At 38.4% G+C, this 14,471-nt stretch overlaps 1 protein-coding gene and 1 long non-coding RNA gene across 6 annotated transcripts in view; one reads left to right on the forward strand and one right to left on the reverse strand.

The window, feature by feature from the left end:
- LOC110843043 (E3 ubiquitin-protein ligase TRIM9) overlaps window positions 1-14,471 on the reverse strand; it is a 65,145-nt gene that overhangs the window by 6,658 nt on the left and 44,016 nt on the right. For 2 of the 4 annotated variants that reach the window (XM_022088955.2, XM_035847856.1), the window contains exons 5-10: window positions 11,449-11,606; window positions 10,774-10,849; window positions 8,673-8,895; window positions 7,564-7,596; window positions 3,649-3,788; window positions 554-692 (exon numbers count right to left, since the gene is read on the reverse strand). In XM_022088955.2, the coding sequence (XP_021944647.1) occupies window positions 554-692; window positions 3,649-3,788; window positions 7,564-7,596; window positions 8,673-8,895; window positions 10,774-10,849; window positions 11,449-11,606 (769 nt within the window). The remainder of the gene's footprint in view (window positions 1-553; window positions 693-3,648; window positions 3,789-7,563; window positions 7,597-8,672; window positions 8,896-10,773; window positions 10,850-11,448; window positions 11,607-14,471) is intronic. The other 2 variants (XM_035847854.1, XM_035847855.1) reach the window with 2 other exon arrangements.
- On the forward strand, window positions 700-3,642 carry LOC118434406. 2 transcript variants are annotated; one of them, XR_004833986.1, is made up of 3 exons: window positions 700-953; window positions 1,463-1,656; window positions 1,739-3,642. It is a non-coding gene; the product is annotated as an uncharacterized LOC118434406 (long non-coding RNA). The 2 variants fall into 2 exon arrangements; XR_004833987.1 differs by having other exon boundaries at window positions 1,480-1,656.

A 14,471-nucleotide genomic window follows, 5' to 3' on the forward strand; every position in this document is an offset into this window, starting at 1 on the left:
TTCTATCAAATTTCAGTTTGATTTGAGGAATTTCAAAAATCCGTATGGGTCACCCCCTCGGGTCCCTCCAGATGAAAATTTTACAAATTTCTCTTCATATTCTTCAATTAGACACCATTAGCCACCTGAGTGCCAAATTTTAGCTTTCTAGAACGATTTGAAATTTTGGTGCATAATACCCCACCCACCTATATGACCCCCACCGGTCAACCACTTGACCGATTTCGCTCATCTTAGAACTTAACTCCTCATTTGTCCCATACTACATGGGTACCAAATTTCAAGTCGATCGGATTGGTTTAATGAGAGTTATCGTAAGACGGACAGACGGACGGACGGACATGATGGTTCCATAAGCCCTGACTCGGGCTAAAAAGTCTCAGGCTTGAATATTTATGCCCATTTAATTATAATCATGGACTTTTTGCACAACTCAGAATGAGCACATAAATTTAAATAGAACAGACAGACAAAAATATTAATGAATGCAAGTTTATAATGCAATTAAAAACGACTAAAAACGCGAGCATTATAATTATTAGAAAAAACTTACCCTCTGCGGTTTGTAAACTTATGGTGTCGGAGTATCCGCCCTCGCCTGTGCTGTTGAATGACCTGACGCGTGCATTGTACAGTGAATTGAAGTGCAGACCGTCCACGGTGCAAATTGTCTCTTTCCCACAGTAAACTTCCTGTTGAGATACAACAACAAAACAAAGTCAATCAAACACAGTCAATCAAAGGTTTCAATTACCTACATACATCGCATCAACCACCCAGCTCTTATTTTTAGCTCGTATACGCCCGTCTACACAACAACGTCAAATCCATCATCCCCAGCAGCACGGAGTTCTTTTGACCAATTTATGATTACCAGTTACATATACACTTCAACCTCAGCTTTCTATTATAAGCGCTTCCACCTGCTGCTGGAGATAATCAAACCCTTTTTGGTGAGTCAGATATATATATAAGATTGCTAAAATAGATATTTATACGTAGTCATAAAGTGCTCATTGTCAGTAATTATAACAATAATGAAGATTATTGACCGTGATCAACCCTATCTGTAGGCAGTCGACGGTTCGTTAGACGTGCCAGTTAGTTAGAATGGTATCAGGACGGACGGAAATCGACTTTCCGGACTTGTGCACTTCCTTCCTTATTAATTTTTATTATGCAATGCATCAACATGCCGCCATGACTTTATCAGTTGTATGTATGTAGCTAAACACGAAGATGCATTACTAGGCTAGAGATACATAAGTGCACTAGTTAATATATAATCGGTTTAAATATAAAACCTTTTATCCATACATAGACTTGGAAGATTAATAAATATTTATGTGTCTGTGTTCAGACATGCCAACAATCAAAAATCAACATTACGCAAGCATGCTATTCAGTTTGGTCACTGATGCTTGTTTTAAAATTCGAAATATTTATGTCTCGTTTTTAATAGATAATAATTTGGAATAGAGATGAGATTAATCATTCAGCCCGTATTTGACGTCTCTTCCATGGAGAAATATTTGCATAGAATCAACAACTGGGACAAACCTTATCAAGGCAGAATATCAAACTCGACTATATTATTTAATACTAGGGGAATTTGTGGCGAGGGAGTAGCCGAAGTGTAGCACCAACTTTGCACATGTAATACTAACCAGAATTCCGTACTTCCAAATTAGTAAAGTAGCAACGACAATAGCTAATCAATTTGCATATTTGAGTCCAGAGTCGTGGATATGACCTGGTGTAAACCGCACTGGAGTATCAGATCATCCAACCGGTGAGGCTTTCCTTGACTTGTCTCTGGCCTCGGGATTCACTCCTTCCACTGTCATGGACAGAACCACCAAAATCCGTGTTTGCTAAACTTTCACTTAAGCTGAAACCACTTTCATCGCATCATTGCTACCACCAGTGATACCTTCACGTTGCCTTCTGCCTCCTGGCCATGGATCATTGAGTGAGCAAACTTGCAAAACTTGCTTTAAATATGACGTAAGTTTATTAAATGTACTCGTATCTACCCGTATTTAGCTTCCCGCAGACGTACGAGTTGTATTTATATGTAGAAATTCGAAACAATAGGCTAAGGTGACGGTAAAGATAAATTTCGAATACATTACTGTCCAGTCAACTTTATTCAGTAAGTTTACAAATGGGACATTTAGCTCAAAAATAGCTGACCAACTAATCAGTAGCAATCTACTAATCCACCTTTATTGATAGTGATGCATGGCTTTGCCTACGAATTTGCGGTGTCAGCTTCACCGTGCAAGTAAAGAATATCAGTATTATGATCATTTATGATAAAGCTATTTCTGCTTCGTCGGTTTCACATTACAGCCAAAGCTTGGTATCAAAATCATAAGAAATGCTGTCTCGGCAATATTTTGCGCCTACGAATCCTGTTTACTTTTGTAACTAGATCGCGAAAGGAAAACCTCGTATGAGCAATCAGAAATTGCCTCTCGTAAAAATATGCTGTTTTGTAATCAATAACTCGACAGTAATATTCCACACCACACGACGTATAAACAAACCAAAAGTGTTGTGGTCATTCATGCGGATGTGAAACTATTGTGTTGCCTACTGACTTGCTTTTATTTTTAGGCACTGTAAATTGATATTCCTCTACAGCCTCGCAATTTCCCGTTAATATTTACCCAGTTCTTACAAAAGACTAAAGACGACACAATTTCTGTAATCCTTATGTTTTTTTTCTTCTACACATGAGCAAACAAACCTTTGCGGTCGTCATCAGCAAGTGTTTTGCTAAAAGATATTACTTATGTTGATACTCGGGTTGAATGAGTTTTTTAGGTTTGTCCACATTAGGCCTTTATCCAGACTGATGACCCTGTTTAGACGGGTAGACGGCCCAGAATTGATGACAAATTGAGAAAACAGCTACGCGACGTGGTGGAAGAGAAAGTGTATTACGCTCTCACTCTGATACCTAAGCCACTGCTCCTTATTACACGTGTATTATTTAAGCAACAGTGCACACACGCTGGGTTGTGGGCATTCAAACCATGGTCAAAAAATATCCGGAGAAGAAGTTGGCTGGGTTCGTTTTTAGGAGAACGAGAGGACAAAACATGCATTGAACAAGTTTACAATTACGCAGCAGACCTTTTATCGAGTGAAAAGAAGGGAAAGAAAGGAGGAAGAAAGAGAACAAGAAAAAATGGACAGTGTCGGTGTCAGAGTGATGAATAGGCAAAATCAAGATTCACACCAGGCGGAAATTTCTGAGGAAGGAAGACCTTTCCTGCTTTCGTGGTGAAAACTTCCCTTCCCGTGCCTCTTATTTGTCAGATGAAGAAACTACAAGATCACATCCTATGGAGGAAATGATTTCGTGTCCAGCAAGAGCAAAGAACTGCGAGATGTTCATTCACGATAAGATGCCATATCAAGCCTCCAGACCGGGGTTTTTCCGTTTCAAGGAAGATCTGGGGGTTAGGATAGGACAAGGAATTACCTAAAAATATGTGCACTGACTTTTTGGATTGTAATTAATTTATGGATTTTAAATGCAATCAAGACTGGGAAATATGTACTTGAGCCGTATTTACTAGTCACGAGAGATTGTTGCCAGTTTTATAATAAAATATAATTTTAAATTCGTCATACTCTGAATGCTCCACCAGCTCCATCGTCCAGCTCTAATACATATCCTTCAACAAAGGAGGTTGGGGGAGGCTGCCAAGCTATTGTGACGCTGTTATTTTCCGCACTGCACTCCTCAGGAATTATGACGACTGGTCCAGGGGCTGCAAAACAAGCAAATTCAAATCTATTGATTAATTTTGCTAAAATGCATACATGTATAATTTTCCAACTAAAATTACGGAATATGTTTGTAACCACAAAAATTATATATTAGCATGTGAAATTCCACTCATATTAAAGTAGGACTGCCCAGCCAGAGTAGTAGCACATTCACAGTGCATATGCACAGTGCATATACCGTGCACAAATCAGAGGGTTGGTGGTTGGCCAATAATTCCTCAAACAAGTGGATTAGTTAGTAGGAATATAAACGCCAAGGTCTAATATAAAGTAATTAAAATCCCACACTCTTCATTCACTCTTCTTTTAATTTCACCCTTCCGTAGTCCACCATGGTCGTAAAACCTCAGTGTTTAGGAATAAATTCGTAATAAACGTGGTCCAACCACCGACCAAGTAAGTATTTACTCTGTTAGTCTAATTTAAAATTCATAAACTCATCAAGAGAGGCCCAACTAGCTAAATTCATGTCGAGATGAAGAATAACTCAACTAACTCATGATTTAAGTTTGTGCAATGTTTATTCCACAAGGACAAGAGAATAAATAAATCCACTCCTCAACTTTTCTCTCTCAGAACTTTCCCTTCTAAATAATTCTTCTTTCTCCAGATGAGCCAAACCGACTGACTGGTTCTGCACTGGGAAATTTTCGCATTTATCGCATACAAGAAACAATGGGACTTTTGTCACAGGCTGGAGACAGGTCCACCATAGCCCCAAACTCGTGCAGAAAGTCGTGCATGAAATTCCCCTTAACTCGTCAAGTGCTTCACTTTTAATTCACTCATACTCAACGTCAACTTTCACCAGAGGAAAACCAGGTTTGCGCTTTCTTCACGCTACCAGGACGACTAGATAGAGGACACCCCACAAAGAAGGAATCAAGGAACGAGCACGAAACAAAAACCCACCAGCTTATGTACGTCATACGTTGGGTTCCTTCTTCTACGAGCATAAGCAAAGTGTCTTCGGGGAAATAAGCTCTCTTTGTGTTCACCAAGTAAGTAAACTCTTTCGCTGGCATTGGATGCAGCAAAGCTCACAACGACCACTGCGAGTTCCACGCTTGCTGCAAAATTTACAGTCTTGGTTTCCAAACCAAGCATCCGCAGTCAACAGTAAACAATTTATTTTCTCTTTGGAATGTTTGCGAAATTGTAACAATGCAAAAGCTCAGAGAGAGAGCATGGAAGTTGAGAGATACAAAGAGTGTCAGGTTCATTTACATCACACCATCAACCCACATGAGAAACTAGATATTCTTTTGTTCAACGATGAGTAGAAACGGGGCTCCATTATGCGTCATCATAACCTCTGCATATGTATGTACTCGGAAAGTACGACGGCACAGAAAAATCATCTTTGGCCACTTGAGCAATTAAGCGCAGAAATAAAGTACAAGTCGGGCGAATGCAGTTAAATTGCCAAACGCATTTGTCACAAGGGATTCGCCATAATTTTGCACAAACTTTTGTTTAGTTGAGAACACAGTGAAATAAATAAAGTGGGCTAATCGAGTTTGGTAAGCCGGGCGTTGTCTGCTCCCGGGCCAAGTGGCACATACAACACGGCAAAAGTCCTCTTTAACACAATTTATTTGGTTGCTTTCTTGTCTGTGCGAGGCGTTAATTTGAGAAACCTTGCATTTGCTCGGCATAATATCTCACCTAGTAGCCCTCCCATAATATCTCATCGCAGTCCCAAAGTTGGAAAATAGTACCACTTTCTTCAATATGGTTGCCAGTAAAACCTGTTTATGGGAACATACATATTTACAACTGTGATTTTGGAGTCTCGACTTCGGGCTTTTATTAAATATTATATTACTTTGACCAAGTACTTAAATCGGTACACATTTTCTTGAACTATTTTATTGGTCGAGCTTTGAAGGCTGAAAATTATTTTCAGCTCTAATAGTTTTTTATAATTAAGTGACATACCCTCAATAGCAATGCGTCGAAAAAATCACAAAGTGTGCATTTTCACCCCCTACTCTTAACTCATTATGTATAAATTCGATCCCTGAGAATGGTCAACGTGAGAAAGTAAATCAGCATTAAACACAAATCCATCCATCACTGCATGAACCACAAGTCCTGAACCGATCCATACTCAGGACCGTGTCGTCTGTCAGCCGAATGTCTTTTGACGTGACATGGAACAATGGAGTTTAGTTGTCTTCGGAGACCACCCTCTTCGTCCCAGCAGAAATCCTGAACCGATTTATTTTTGATCCGTTGTGAGGATACCCGCTCAGCTCAGTGGAAACAATCTCGTGGGCTATTTTACGCTGAATTTTGCTAACACCCATACGGCTCCTGATTTCCAATAGGATCATTAATCAATTATCTTTTGACACGGCCTAGGAAAATTGCAAGTATTCAATTAAACTTGGCAGCAAGTGTATGCACGTTTCAACTCTCAAGCTGTGCACCCTGCATCTAAAGGTATGCATTTTTTCGTTTGAAAATTAGTTTTCAAGGTGTCTACCTGCTTTCATAAAGAGAGGATTTATCTGCGTCGTAGTTAACAGTACTTATAGTTCAAGATTTCTAATGCTGATGCCGAACGGAAAGTTTCAACTACCAACTAGCTTATACTTCAGAATAAGTTAAGCAAATTGATGACTGACAAGAACTGCTTGAAATGTCAATACCCTAATGAAACGTCTTGCTTGTGGATGATTAAACTCAGGAGGAAGCGCATTTATTCACGACTTATTTCCCTTATTAGTTGTAGCTAGAGATTCTCCAGCATCTCTCTCTCTTGCTCTCCACACGAGCATTTAAGTACGTTGCAGTCGTATATAAGTGAGTGAAAGATCTCGGAAATGCAGAGGATGCGATGACTTAATTTGCACTGCATAAGAAAGAACGTTTCCTACAATTTTCCATCAGTTTGGTTAAGTTCCTAGAAAAGATTCATTCAAATTTCAAACAAGGAAACTCAACCCATCAATTTTTATTAGCGTGACGTCCCCTCTTCTTCATCCTCTCACTCCAGCTCTCTCTCTCTCTTTTAAAGATCTCATTTAGTCGTATTCTAAAAAAATCAGTCTTTTTCAGCGTCGTCTTTTCAAGTACTGAAATCTCCTCAGAGAAAAATCATTCCCCTCTCCTCGTAATTAGAAGTGTCGGCTGGTGGGACTGAAACTTGTAGAATGTTAATCTCAATTTATATCTAGCGTCACGTTTCGTCTCAAAGAAATAGTTTCATAGATGGGAGAAAGTAATTCCATCATTTCAGCAGCAGGAGTTGCAAATGCAGCTTAAAATGCAAGGATGACTCGATGATCGTGGCGTCCGAAGCACAATTAGGCACACAAATTGGATACGCCTAAGAAAGTGATCTCTGCAATTTAGTTTTAATGGGAGTACTGATTTTTTAAATGATAAGTATTTCAACAATGTTGAAAGCAGTTTGTCGTGTGTATTTACTTTAGTTGGATGGTCTACGCAAGTTTTCTAACTGATGCGTAATTTTGATTACAATCTGAGGCAAATATACTTATGCATGTGCGTAGACCGTCGTCTTTGAGGCTTTATCTTAAACACAGCAGAAATGCGTTTCGGCACAATTACCGTTATCAGCCAGTGATTTTGTTGCTGAGGGGAAAAGAGGGTAATTTGCATAATAGGTTTTGTTTAAGACTATGCAAGTGCAAATTTTGTAACAAGCTTGAGTAATAAGTTGCCTGTGCTTGGCGTCAATAGTGTTCGTGGAGAGCGAGGAGAAAATGTGAAAAAGATGAATACCTGCTGGCTTCCGTTCCTCACCATCTTTAGCAGCTTCAATGAAGAAAAATATCATTCACAACATTGATTATGCAATCACATTCCATTTTAGTTTACTCGTCGATTTATTCACAATTCAGAATAGGACACTTTTAGCTACAATAAGCAAACAATCAATTCTAAGAGTAAGAAGCTGTAACTAGTTTTCAAGCAGTTGAAGTTTGACTTTTCTATGATCTGTGAATGCTGAACACATTAGCGAAAATAATCCAATTTTTGGTAGTTTTAAATAATTGATAGCAAATTTGCATGAAAATTCAAAGGCTGATTAATATAAAATGAGAACGCAATCTTACACGAATGTTGAGAGCAGCAAAAAATGTTTTTTCTACTGAATTGTGTGTTATATAAAAACTTTTGTGAGAAATAAAGAATTGCTGAAAAGATGATGCATGCTCCTCCAAGTCTCTAAGTATTTACTATATTCCTTGACTTTGACAAAAATCTCATCATCACTTTGCGATTCGTGATTTAGAAGCAAATTGTATAATACCAAAGTGAAAATTATTTTGTGTAAAGTAGTTGGCGAAGGATAAATCAGGCAAATAAATGACAAGATGGACCGAATGGAATATAAATAAGCACGCAAATTACACAGTTCATGAATAAGTAAAGAGGGAAGAGACATGTGGACAGAACGACTTTCGCCACTGCACGTGCATGGTGTCTTCTTTCGAGTAACAAAAATGAACAAACTTTGTATCCTCTGGGTTCAACTTTCTTCATAACAACATGCAAATGAGATAAAATGAACACAGGGAACTGAAAAAGGTTCTAAATTTACCAAATTCCAATTTGCAAACTTGAGTGATGTCTTATTTATGCAAAATAGTTTCATTTGCAAATAGTCCGGAAACATTCACAAAATTAAGTGCAAAAAATTATGTAAATTTAAACCAAACACAAAACTCATATAATTTGGCACAGGCACACGGCAAAAATGACTCACATCCGCAGCTAAAAATAAACTCTTTCGTAAATAAATGTAGATTCTGGGAAATTTAGGGACATTCTGGAAGTTACACAAGTATATTTTTCATGCATCAAAGTAAAAGAGTTACACAACTTACGTTTCATTTGGATGAAATTGAGTTGACGAATGGCATGAGTGACGCCACGGTCATCCAGCGTCAGATCCAGTTCCGGATTGAACATGGAAGCTAATAAATAGGAAGCATTTCTTCCGGAGGACATTTGCATCGTGGATCCATCAGTGGCGCTGGCAGAGTCGTCCAAATCAGAGATCCATGAGGTTTCCAAATTACGAACTCGAGCCAACAGCAGGGAACCAATCTGCCGAAAAATTGAAAAATGCAATTTTATCCTTCAAAATAAAAAAAATTTGTTCATGTGCCAGATTGGAAATTTATTCAATATATGTAAAAACCGTCTGGCCATCTTCTACGACGTTCCCACTGGTTCTCCAGTTATGCATTTAGCAACATTGGCATTGGCTGGAGAACAAGTGGTAAAGTTTGAAACAAGGATTGAAATACGGACCCTCTTGAACCATAACAGTTATTCATCCAATTTAATTCAATGACAATTTGTAATGTAATGCACTACTGGAGCATCATCATAAGAAACAATAAATCCTACTAAAAGAACTTGAGCCATTAAATTTTCTTATGCTAAAGGTTGGCCAAGTTTATACATTTGTTGAGGAAATTGCATCCACCATCACAATTCTCACTTTCACTTGCGCCGTTATGTAACCAACAACTAGGAGCCATTAAGGGGTTAAAAGATCAAAAGATGGACAAAAAAGCTATAATAACGCAGGAAGATGGGGAGTCAAATGCTTTCACTATAATCCAGCGACACATTACCGTATTTCTTGTACTTTATGGCTTTCCCTCCTGCATTAACATAAAGTCAAAGATAAGGATAAATGCTCTTGGATAGACATTCTAAACACTAAACACCGTTTCAAAGACCTTCAATTTTGTCTCATTCTGTATCATTTTTCCACTTTTAAGAATTCAATGTCATATATCCTCCCTTTCCCCACACACACAATCTCGTCCTGTTTATTATTATTATCAATTTTCCGCCCAGCACGTGCCTATCGCACCCTTACTCTCTTTCTCCCTCTCTATCTGTCCTTAACCTCAATAATGTAGTAAGTTGGAGTGCATACAACGTAGGTGTTTGTTGCATCCTGAACGTCAAAACCTCGAAAGTTCCAGTTACTTAAAGTACAGAAATTGATTTTTCACCATTTTTATCACAAATCTGGACGTTTTTATAGGCGCCAGAGGAAAGGATGTGAGAGAAGGAATGTAGGATTGAGACAGGGAGGAATAACGAGGAAATATGATTCCATAATTCATTTAAACTGCGCTAACCTGCTCTATGTACCAGGCCTCCAACCACCACCTACACAAACATGCTCCTAGAAAGTGCATGTCCTCGTCCAACCCAACTTTCGAAATGGTAGATATCAGATGCATCTCTCTTAATCTCGAGATTCAGGGCCAGAACAACTCGGAAGAGAACTTGATGGTGGTTCGTTGGTCGTGGTGAATAGAGACGAGAAATGAAAAGAGCTTCTGCTTAAAAACAACCGAGAGCCGAGATTGCCTTCTAAACAACCGTTCCCATTTCCTCTCCTTTCTCCAAGTACAGAAAGAAGTCTCTTTATCTCAGAAACTATTTCCTCCCTTTTTTACACAAACTGTACACACGGAGATGAGAGTGCTGCTGCTGAGTCGGACGACTCAACCGCGGAAGTTTGCAGATGCATTGGATAGGATGCTTTTACAAAAACAGGATGGAACACTTTCACCATTTATTTAAAGAGAAAAAGTCCAAATGAGATGAAATGGCGATGAAAGTGTATGAGGCCAGCGTGGGATGAGAAAACAAGGCGTGTTGAGATGATGCAAAAGGATTGCCACTGAAACTGAGCTGCCGAAACGGGTGATGATTATCTTGAGATTAAATTAACTTTTTATGGAAAATTCAAAGTTTTCTTTGTCTTGTTAACAAAGTTGTTAGTATTTACATATAATATGTCTACTTTATACCGAAGTGTCTACGATTTTTTCAATAATTTTATCTGCTGTCGGTGTAAAGATTAATAATTTATACATTTTATTGGTGTCATATCGTCATTTGTAGAAATCTATCAATAATTCCAGATGAATGTAAAACATTTATTAGACTTACCTGAAGAAAAGCAAGTGGATCTGTCTCCTTGAGGGCTTCGATGCAGAACTGAATCAACGAAGTAGTGTTTTGCAACCTATTTCAAATAATTATTTATTTTAGATAATACATTACATTGACATGTAGCTTTCACAATTGGTATTTTATAAATAAATAACAATAATAATAAATTCCTTCCAGTTGACCTAACAAAATTACTTTGGGCCATTCTAGACAATTATATTCGACTATATGCCCTATGTAAAACGTAGAGTACATATGTGCATGTAGGAATGACCGGCTATTTGGCCCTGGTTTGAAGGAGAACTCGTGAGTGGAGAAAGTTGATGGAAGTAGTACTTCATGCGGAACCGGTCATTTATGGCGAGTTTTAGTTATTTTTCCTGATCACTCTTCTTGCTTTCTTTCACTCCCTTCGAAATGTTCGACCCAACTCTAATCTGAATCACATCCATCCATGAATAGATAGCCGAGGGGGGGGGGGTGGGGGGGCGGGGTGAGCCGTGCGAGGGACTAAACCTTGATTTACGGGTCAAACATTTCTCCGTAGGATGGGAAGTGTTATGCCGTGAAAAGTTAGGGTGGATATAGCGACCCATTTGCATGGGGCAGCAAAAAAAAGAGGCACTAGCCTGGACACGATTGTTATTTTTAAAGCGAACTCATTGTATTTACCTCTGTCCATGACTAGAAACTTCGGCTTTTAGGGACCGCAACTTGTATTCCTTCTCCTTGTGAATAAACTCCATGAGTTCGTGCTTTCTCCTCTGCAGATTTTCAATTATTGCGTCCACTTGGGCCGTCACTTGCTTTTCTAATGAAAGACTGCTTTCCTGTAAGAAAAAAATAAATTGCATTTTAGCATAATTTCATCCACAAGAGTAAAAGTTAGTTATGTGACGATAGCAAATAAATGCTATGTATATACACACCAGAAAAGTGCATTTTACAGATACCATCAAAACTTCCATCAGGATACACGTCCCTCATTATTTTAATTTGCATGCAAAGTCCAAAAATACTTGCGGCATGATTACTAACAAGTATCAAATCTGTCACTCACTTTGTGGAGTCATGTTTGGAAAACCACAAATAAATGGTTTCGTGTACTTCACTCCAGCCAGTCAGACAAAATGAAATTAATCCCGTCACTAAGCTAACCAGACATTTGGGTGGATTACAATTCTGGCTGTTGGTCGTAAAACAATATCCCTGGTCGTCGTTTTTAAGAATTTTTGAGCAGTTGCTAAGAAATGGTGCATTATTTAGAGGAATAATTTACTGGAATTAGATCGCTTTCAACGTCAGTTTCTCGCCGGTAATTTTTTAGCCTGAGTCAGGGCTTAAGGAACCGTCATAATTTCCGTCCGTCCATCCGTCCCAAAACACGATAGAGCCAAAACGACTGAACCGATTGACTTGAAATTTTTACCATATGCATATTGGACAAAGTTAGGAAACGAGTTTGAAGATTGGCGAAATCGGTCAAGTGGTTGACCACTGGGGGTTATCGGAGTGGTCAGAGACTAAGTCCCTGGCTCGGGTTATATGGGGTCTGCACTGTAAATTATGTAAATTCAAGGAAATTATTCCTCTAAATTTTGCACCATTTCTTAGCAACTGCTCAAAAATTCTTAAAAATGACGACCAGGGATATTGTTTTACGACCAACAGCCAGAATTATATCAACGTCACAATAAGGCATGCACATAGATCTATGTAACAGCACCACTCGCTCCTTCACTCCATCAATTTTAGAAGAACATTATTGATATTTCTACTTTTCAGCAATTTTACCAATTTATTAGCTAGCAGCTAACACATAAATATGCACAAAAATCCTGGTACGGGCAAAGCAAATACATATGTGCTGAAGGTTTTTCTGTGATCTATGCATTTCCTTGCGCCACTATTGTTCCCAGTATACGTCCAATGGAAGCTTTTTAAAATTGCGTAGAAAACCGATCCAATTTTATTTTTTGGGAACCATTGTAGTAAAAATTTTTTTCATATCGTCTGAGGGATTTGATATTAACATTAAAATATGGATGCAAAACACTCTGGCTTCGAGTGTGGTGCACAATTTACTGTTTGGATTTAGAATCGTCGTCTTGCAAATCCCAGGAATTGAAGAGAATTTACATTTTTACATTGAACAATCAAATCCTAATCCTCGCTTCAGCCAGCCTCATCTTTCGAAGGAGGGACATAATAGAATCTGGATTGGACTCATCCAATACATAATGTGAATATGCAATACATACAATTCCAAGCAACTAAATATTGTGCGTATGTACATAGTTGACGTTCAAGTTCAGCCACAGCTAACGCACTTTTCCTACCCATAACTTAGGAGAGGCACATCTACTCCATGCGACATAGGATTTTCAGAACTAAATTACACATCTTCTTGTGAATAATGTTATTCACTCACATTTACTTTTGAAACCAAAATACTTGCTTTAAAAATAGACAAATACGTTCAAAATCTCAAATTGAACTGCTCCTTTATGATCTTTTTGGAATTGAAATCCAGAATTCGAAATTCAGCCCACGGTTATATTTATTTCAGAAGGGATTTAGGCGAAATGGAGTTGCTTGAACATGGAACACGCAAAATAAATCGAGCGTGAATGATACAAGAAGTATGTAGGAGAAGAGCTTTGCGGGCATGGACGAGTGCGTGTAGACTAGACCTCAATTCCCAATACAATCCAATTCTCTACTTTACAACACAATGTATCGAATTCAAATCCAAATCTGAGCAAAACCAACTCAAATAACTTGGCTCAAGATCGGATCAAAGTTCGCGGACCTTCGCATAATAAATGCGTGAGTAGTTCTGAAATATATTTAATGCGTTTTGATAGACGGTGGACATTCACAAACTGGTTCGCGTACGGCTAAAGTTTAATTTGTGATATTGAAGGTTAGCAAAGAATTTGAAGAAAACGTTCCAATTGGAAATACAAAATCAGTGCATCTCCCTCCAGGAAATAATACCACTCAAGTATCGAACGGAAACAGAGGCCTCACATTTGAAGATGTGCACCTTTGTTGAATGGTGAAAGTTTCAAATCATGAACAATGTGATTTATTTTTTCAATGGATATTATATCGCTACGATGTGCACTTGAAGATGTGTACAATGCGTGCTTAACTACTGAATTTCTGGCGAATAGAATCAATTAAATATTGTCTTTTACTGCCGACAATGTTTAGAAATATTTATGAATTAGTCATTTCCCCACACGGATCAACACATATTACTCTTTCGCCTATACATACGCTTGCTTGAGAATATATTGGCATCGACCAACATTAAACATTATATGCTTATACATTTTAGAAAGAAGCAAACAACTCCCGTTCTGATTCTGACTCGTATTTAATAATATCACGGAGAAAGCAGACACAATCTCTGAACAATTTATTGACCACACGGATTGACTTTTCAACGCACAATTCTCATAATCACGATCTATACAATGTTAAATGTTAAAAATGTTAAAATGTGACAGTTTTACATCGCCAGGACTCAGATTTCTCTGCTTTTCAGCCTCAGATGGCGACTTCTTGCCATAATTTCGTAGCAAGTTGTCTCATCCCCACAGAGAACGGACTCTGCTAGGGGCTGTACACAGTGACATTGCCATTCCGTATGGCTGGGCTCACCCTGTCACGAGACAGCACCTACC

Source organism: Folsomia candida, unplaced genomic scaffold (genome assembly GCF_002217175.1).
Source record: "Folsomia candida strain VU population unplaced genomic scaffold, ASM221717v1 Fcan01_Sc002, whole genome shotgun sequence".
Classification (NCBI taxonomy): domain Eukaryota; kingdom Metazoa; phylum Arthropoda; class Collembola; order Entomobryomorpha; family Isotomidae; genus Folsomia; species Folsomia candida.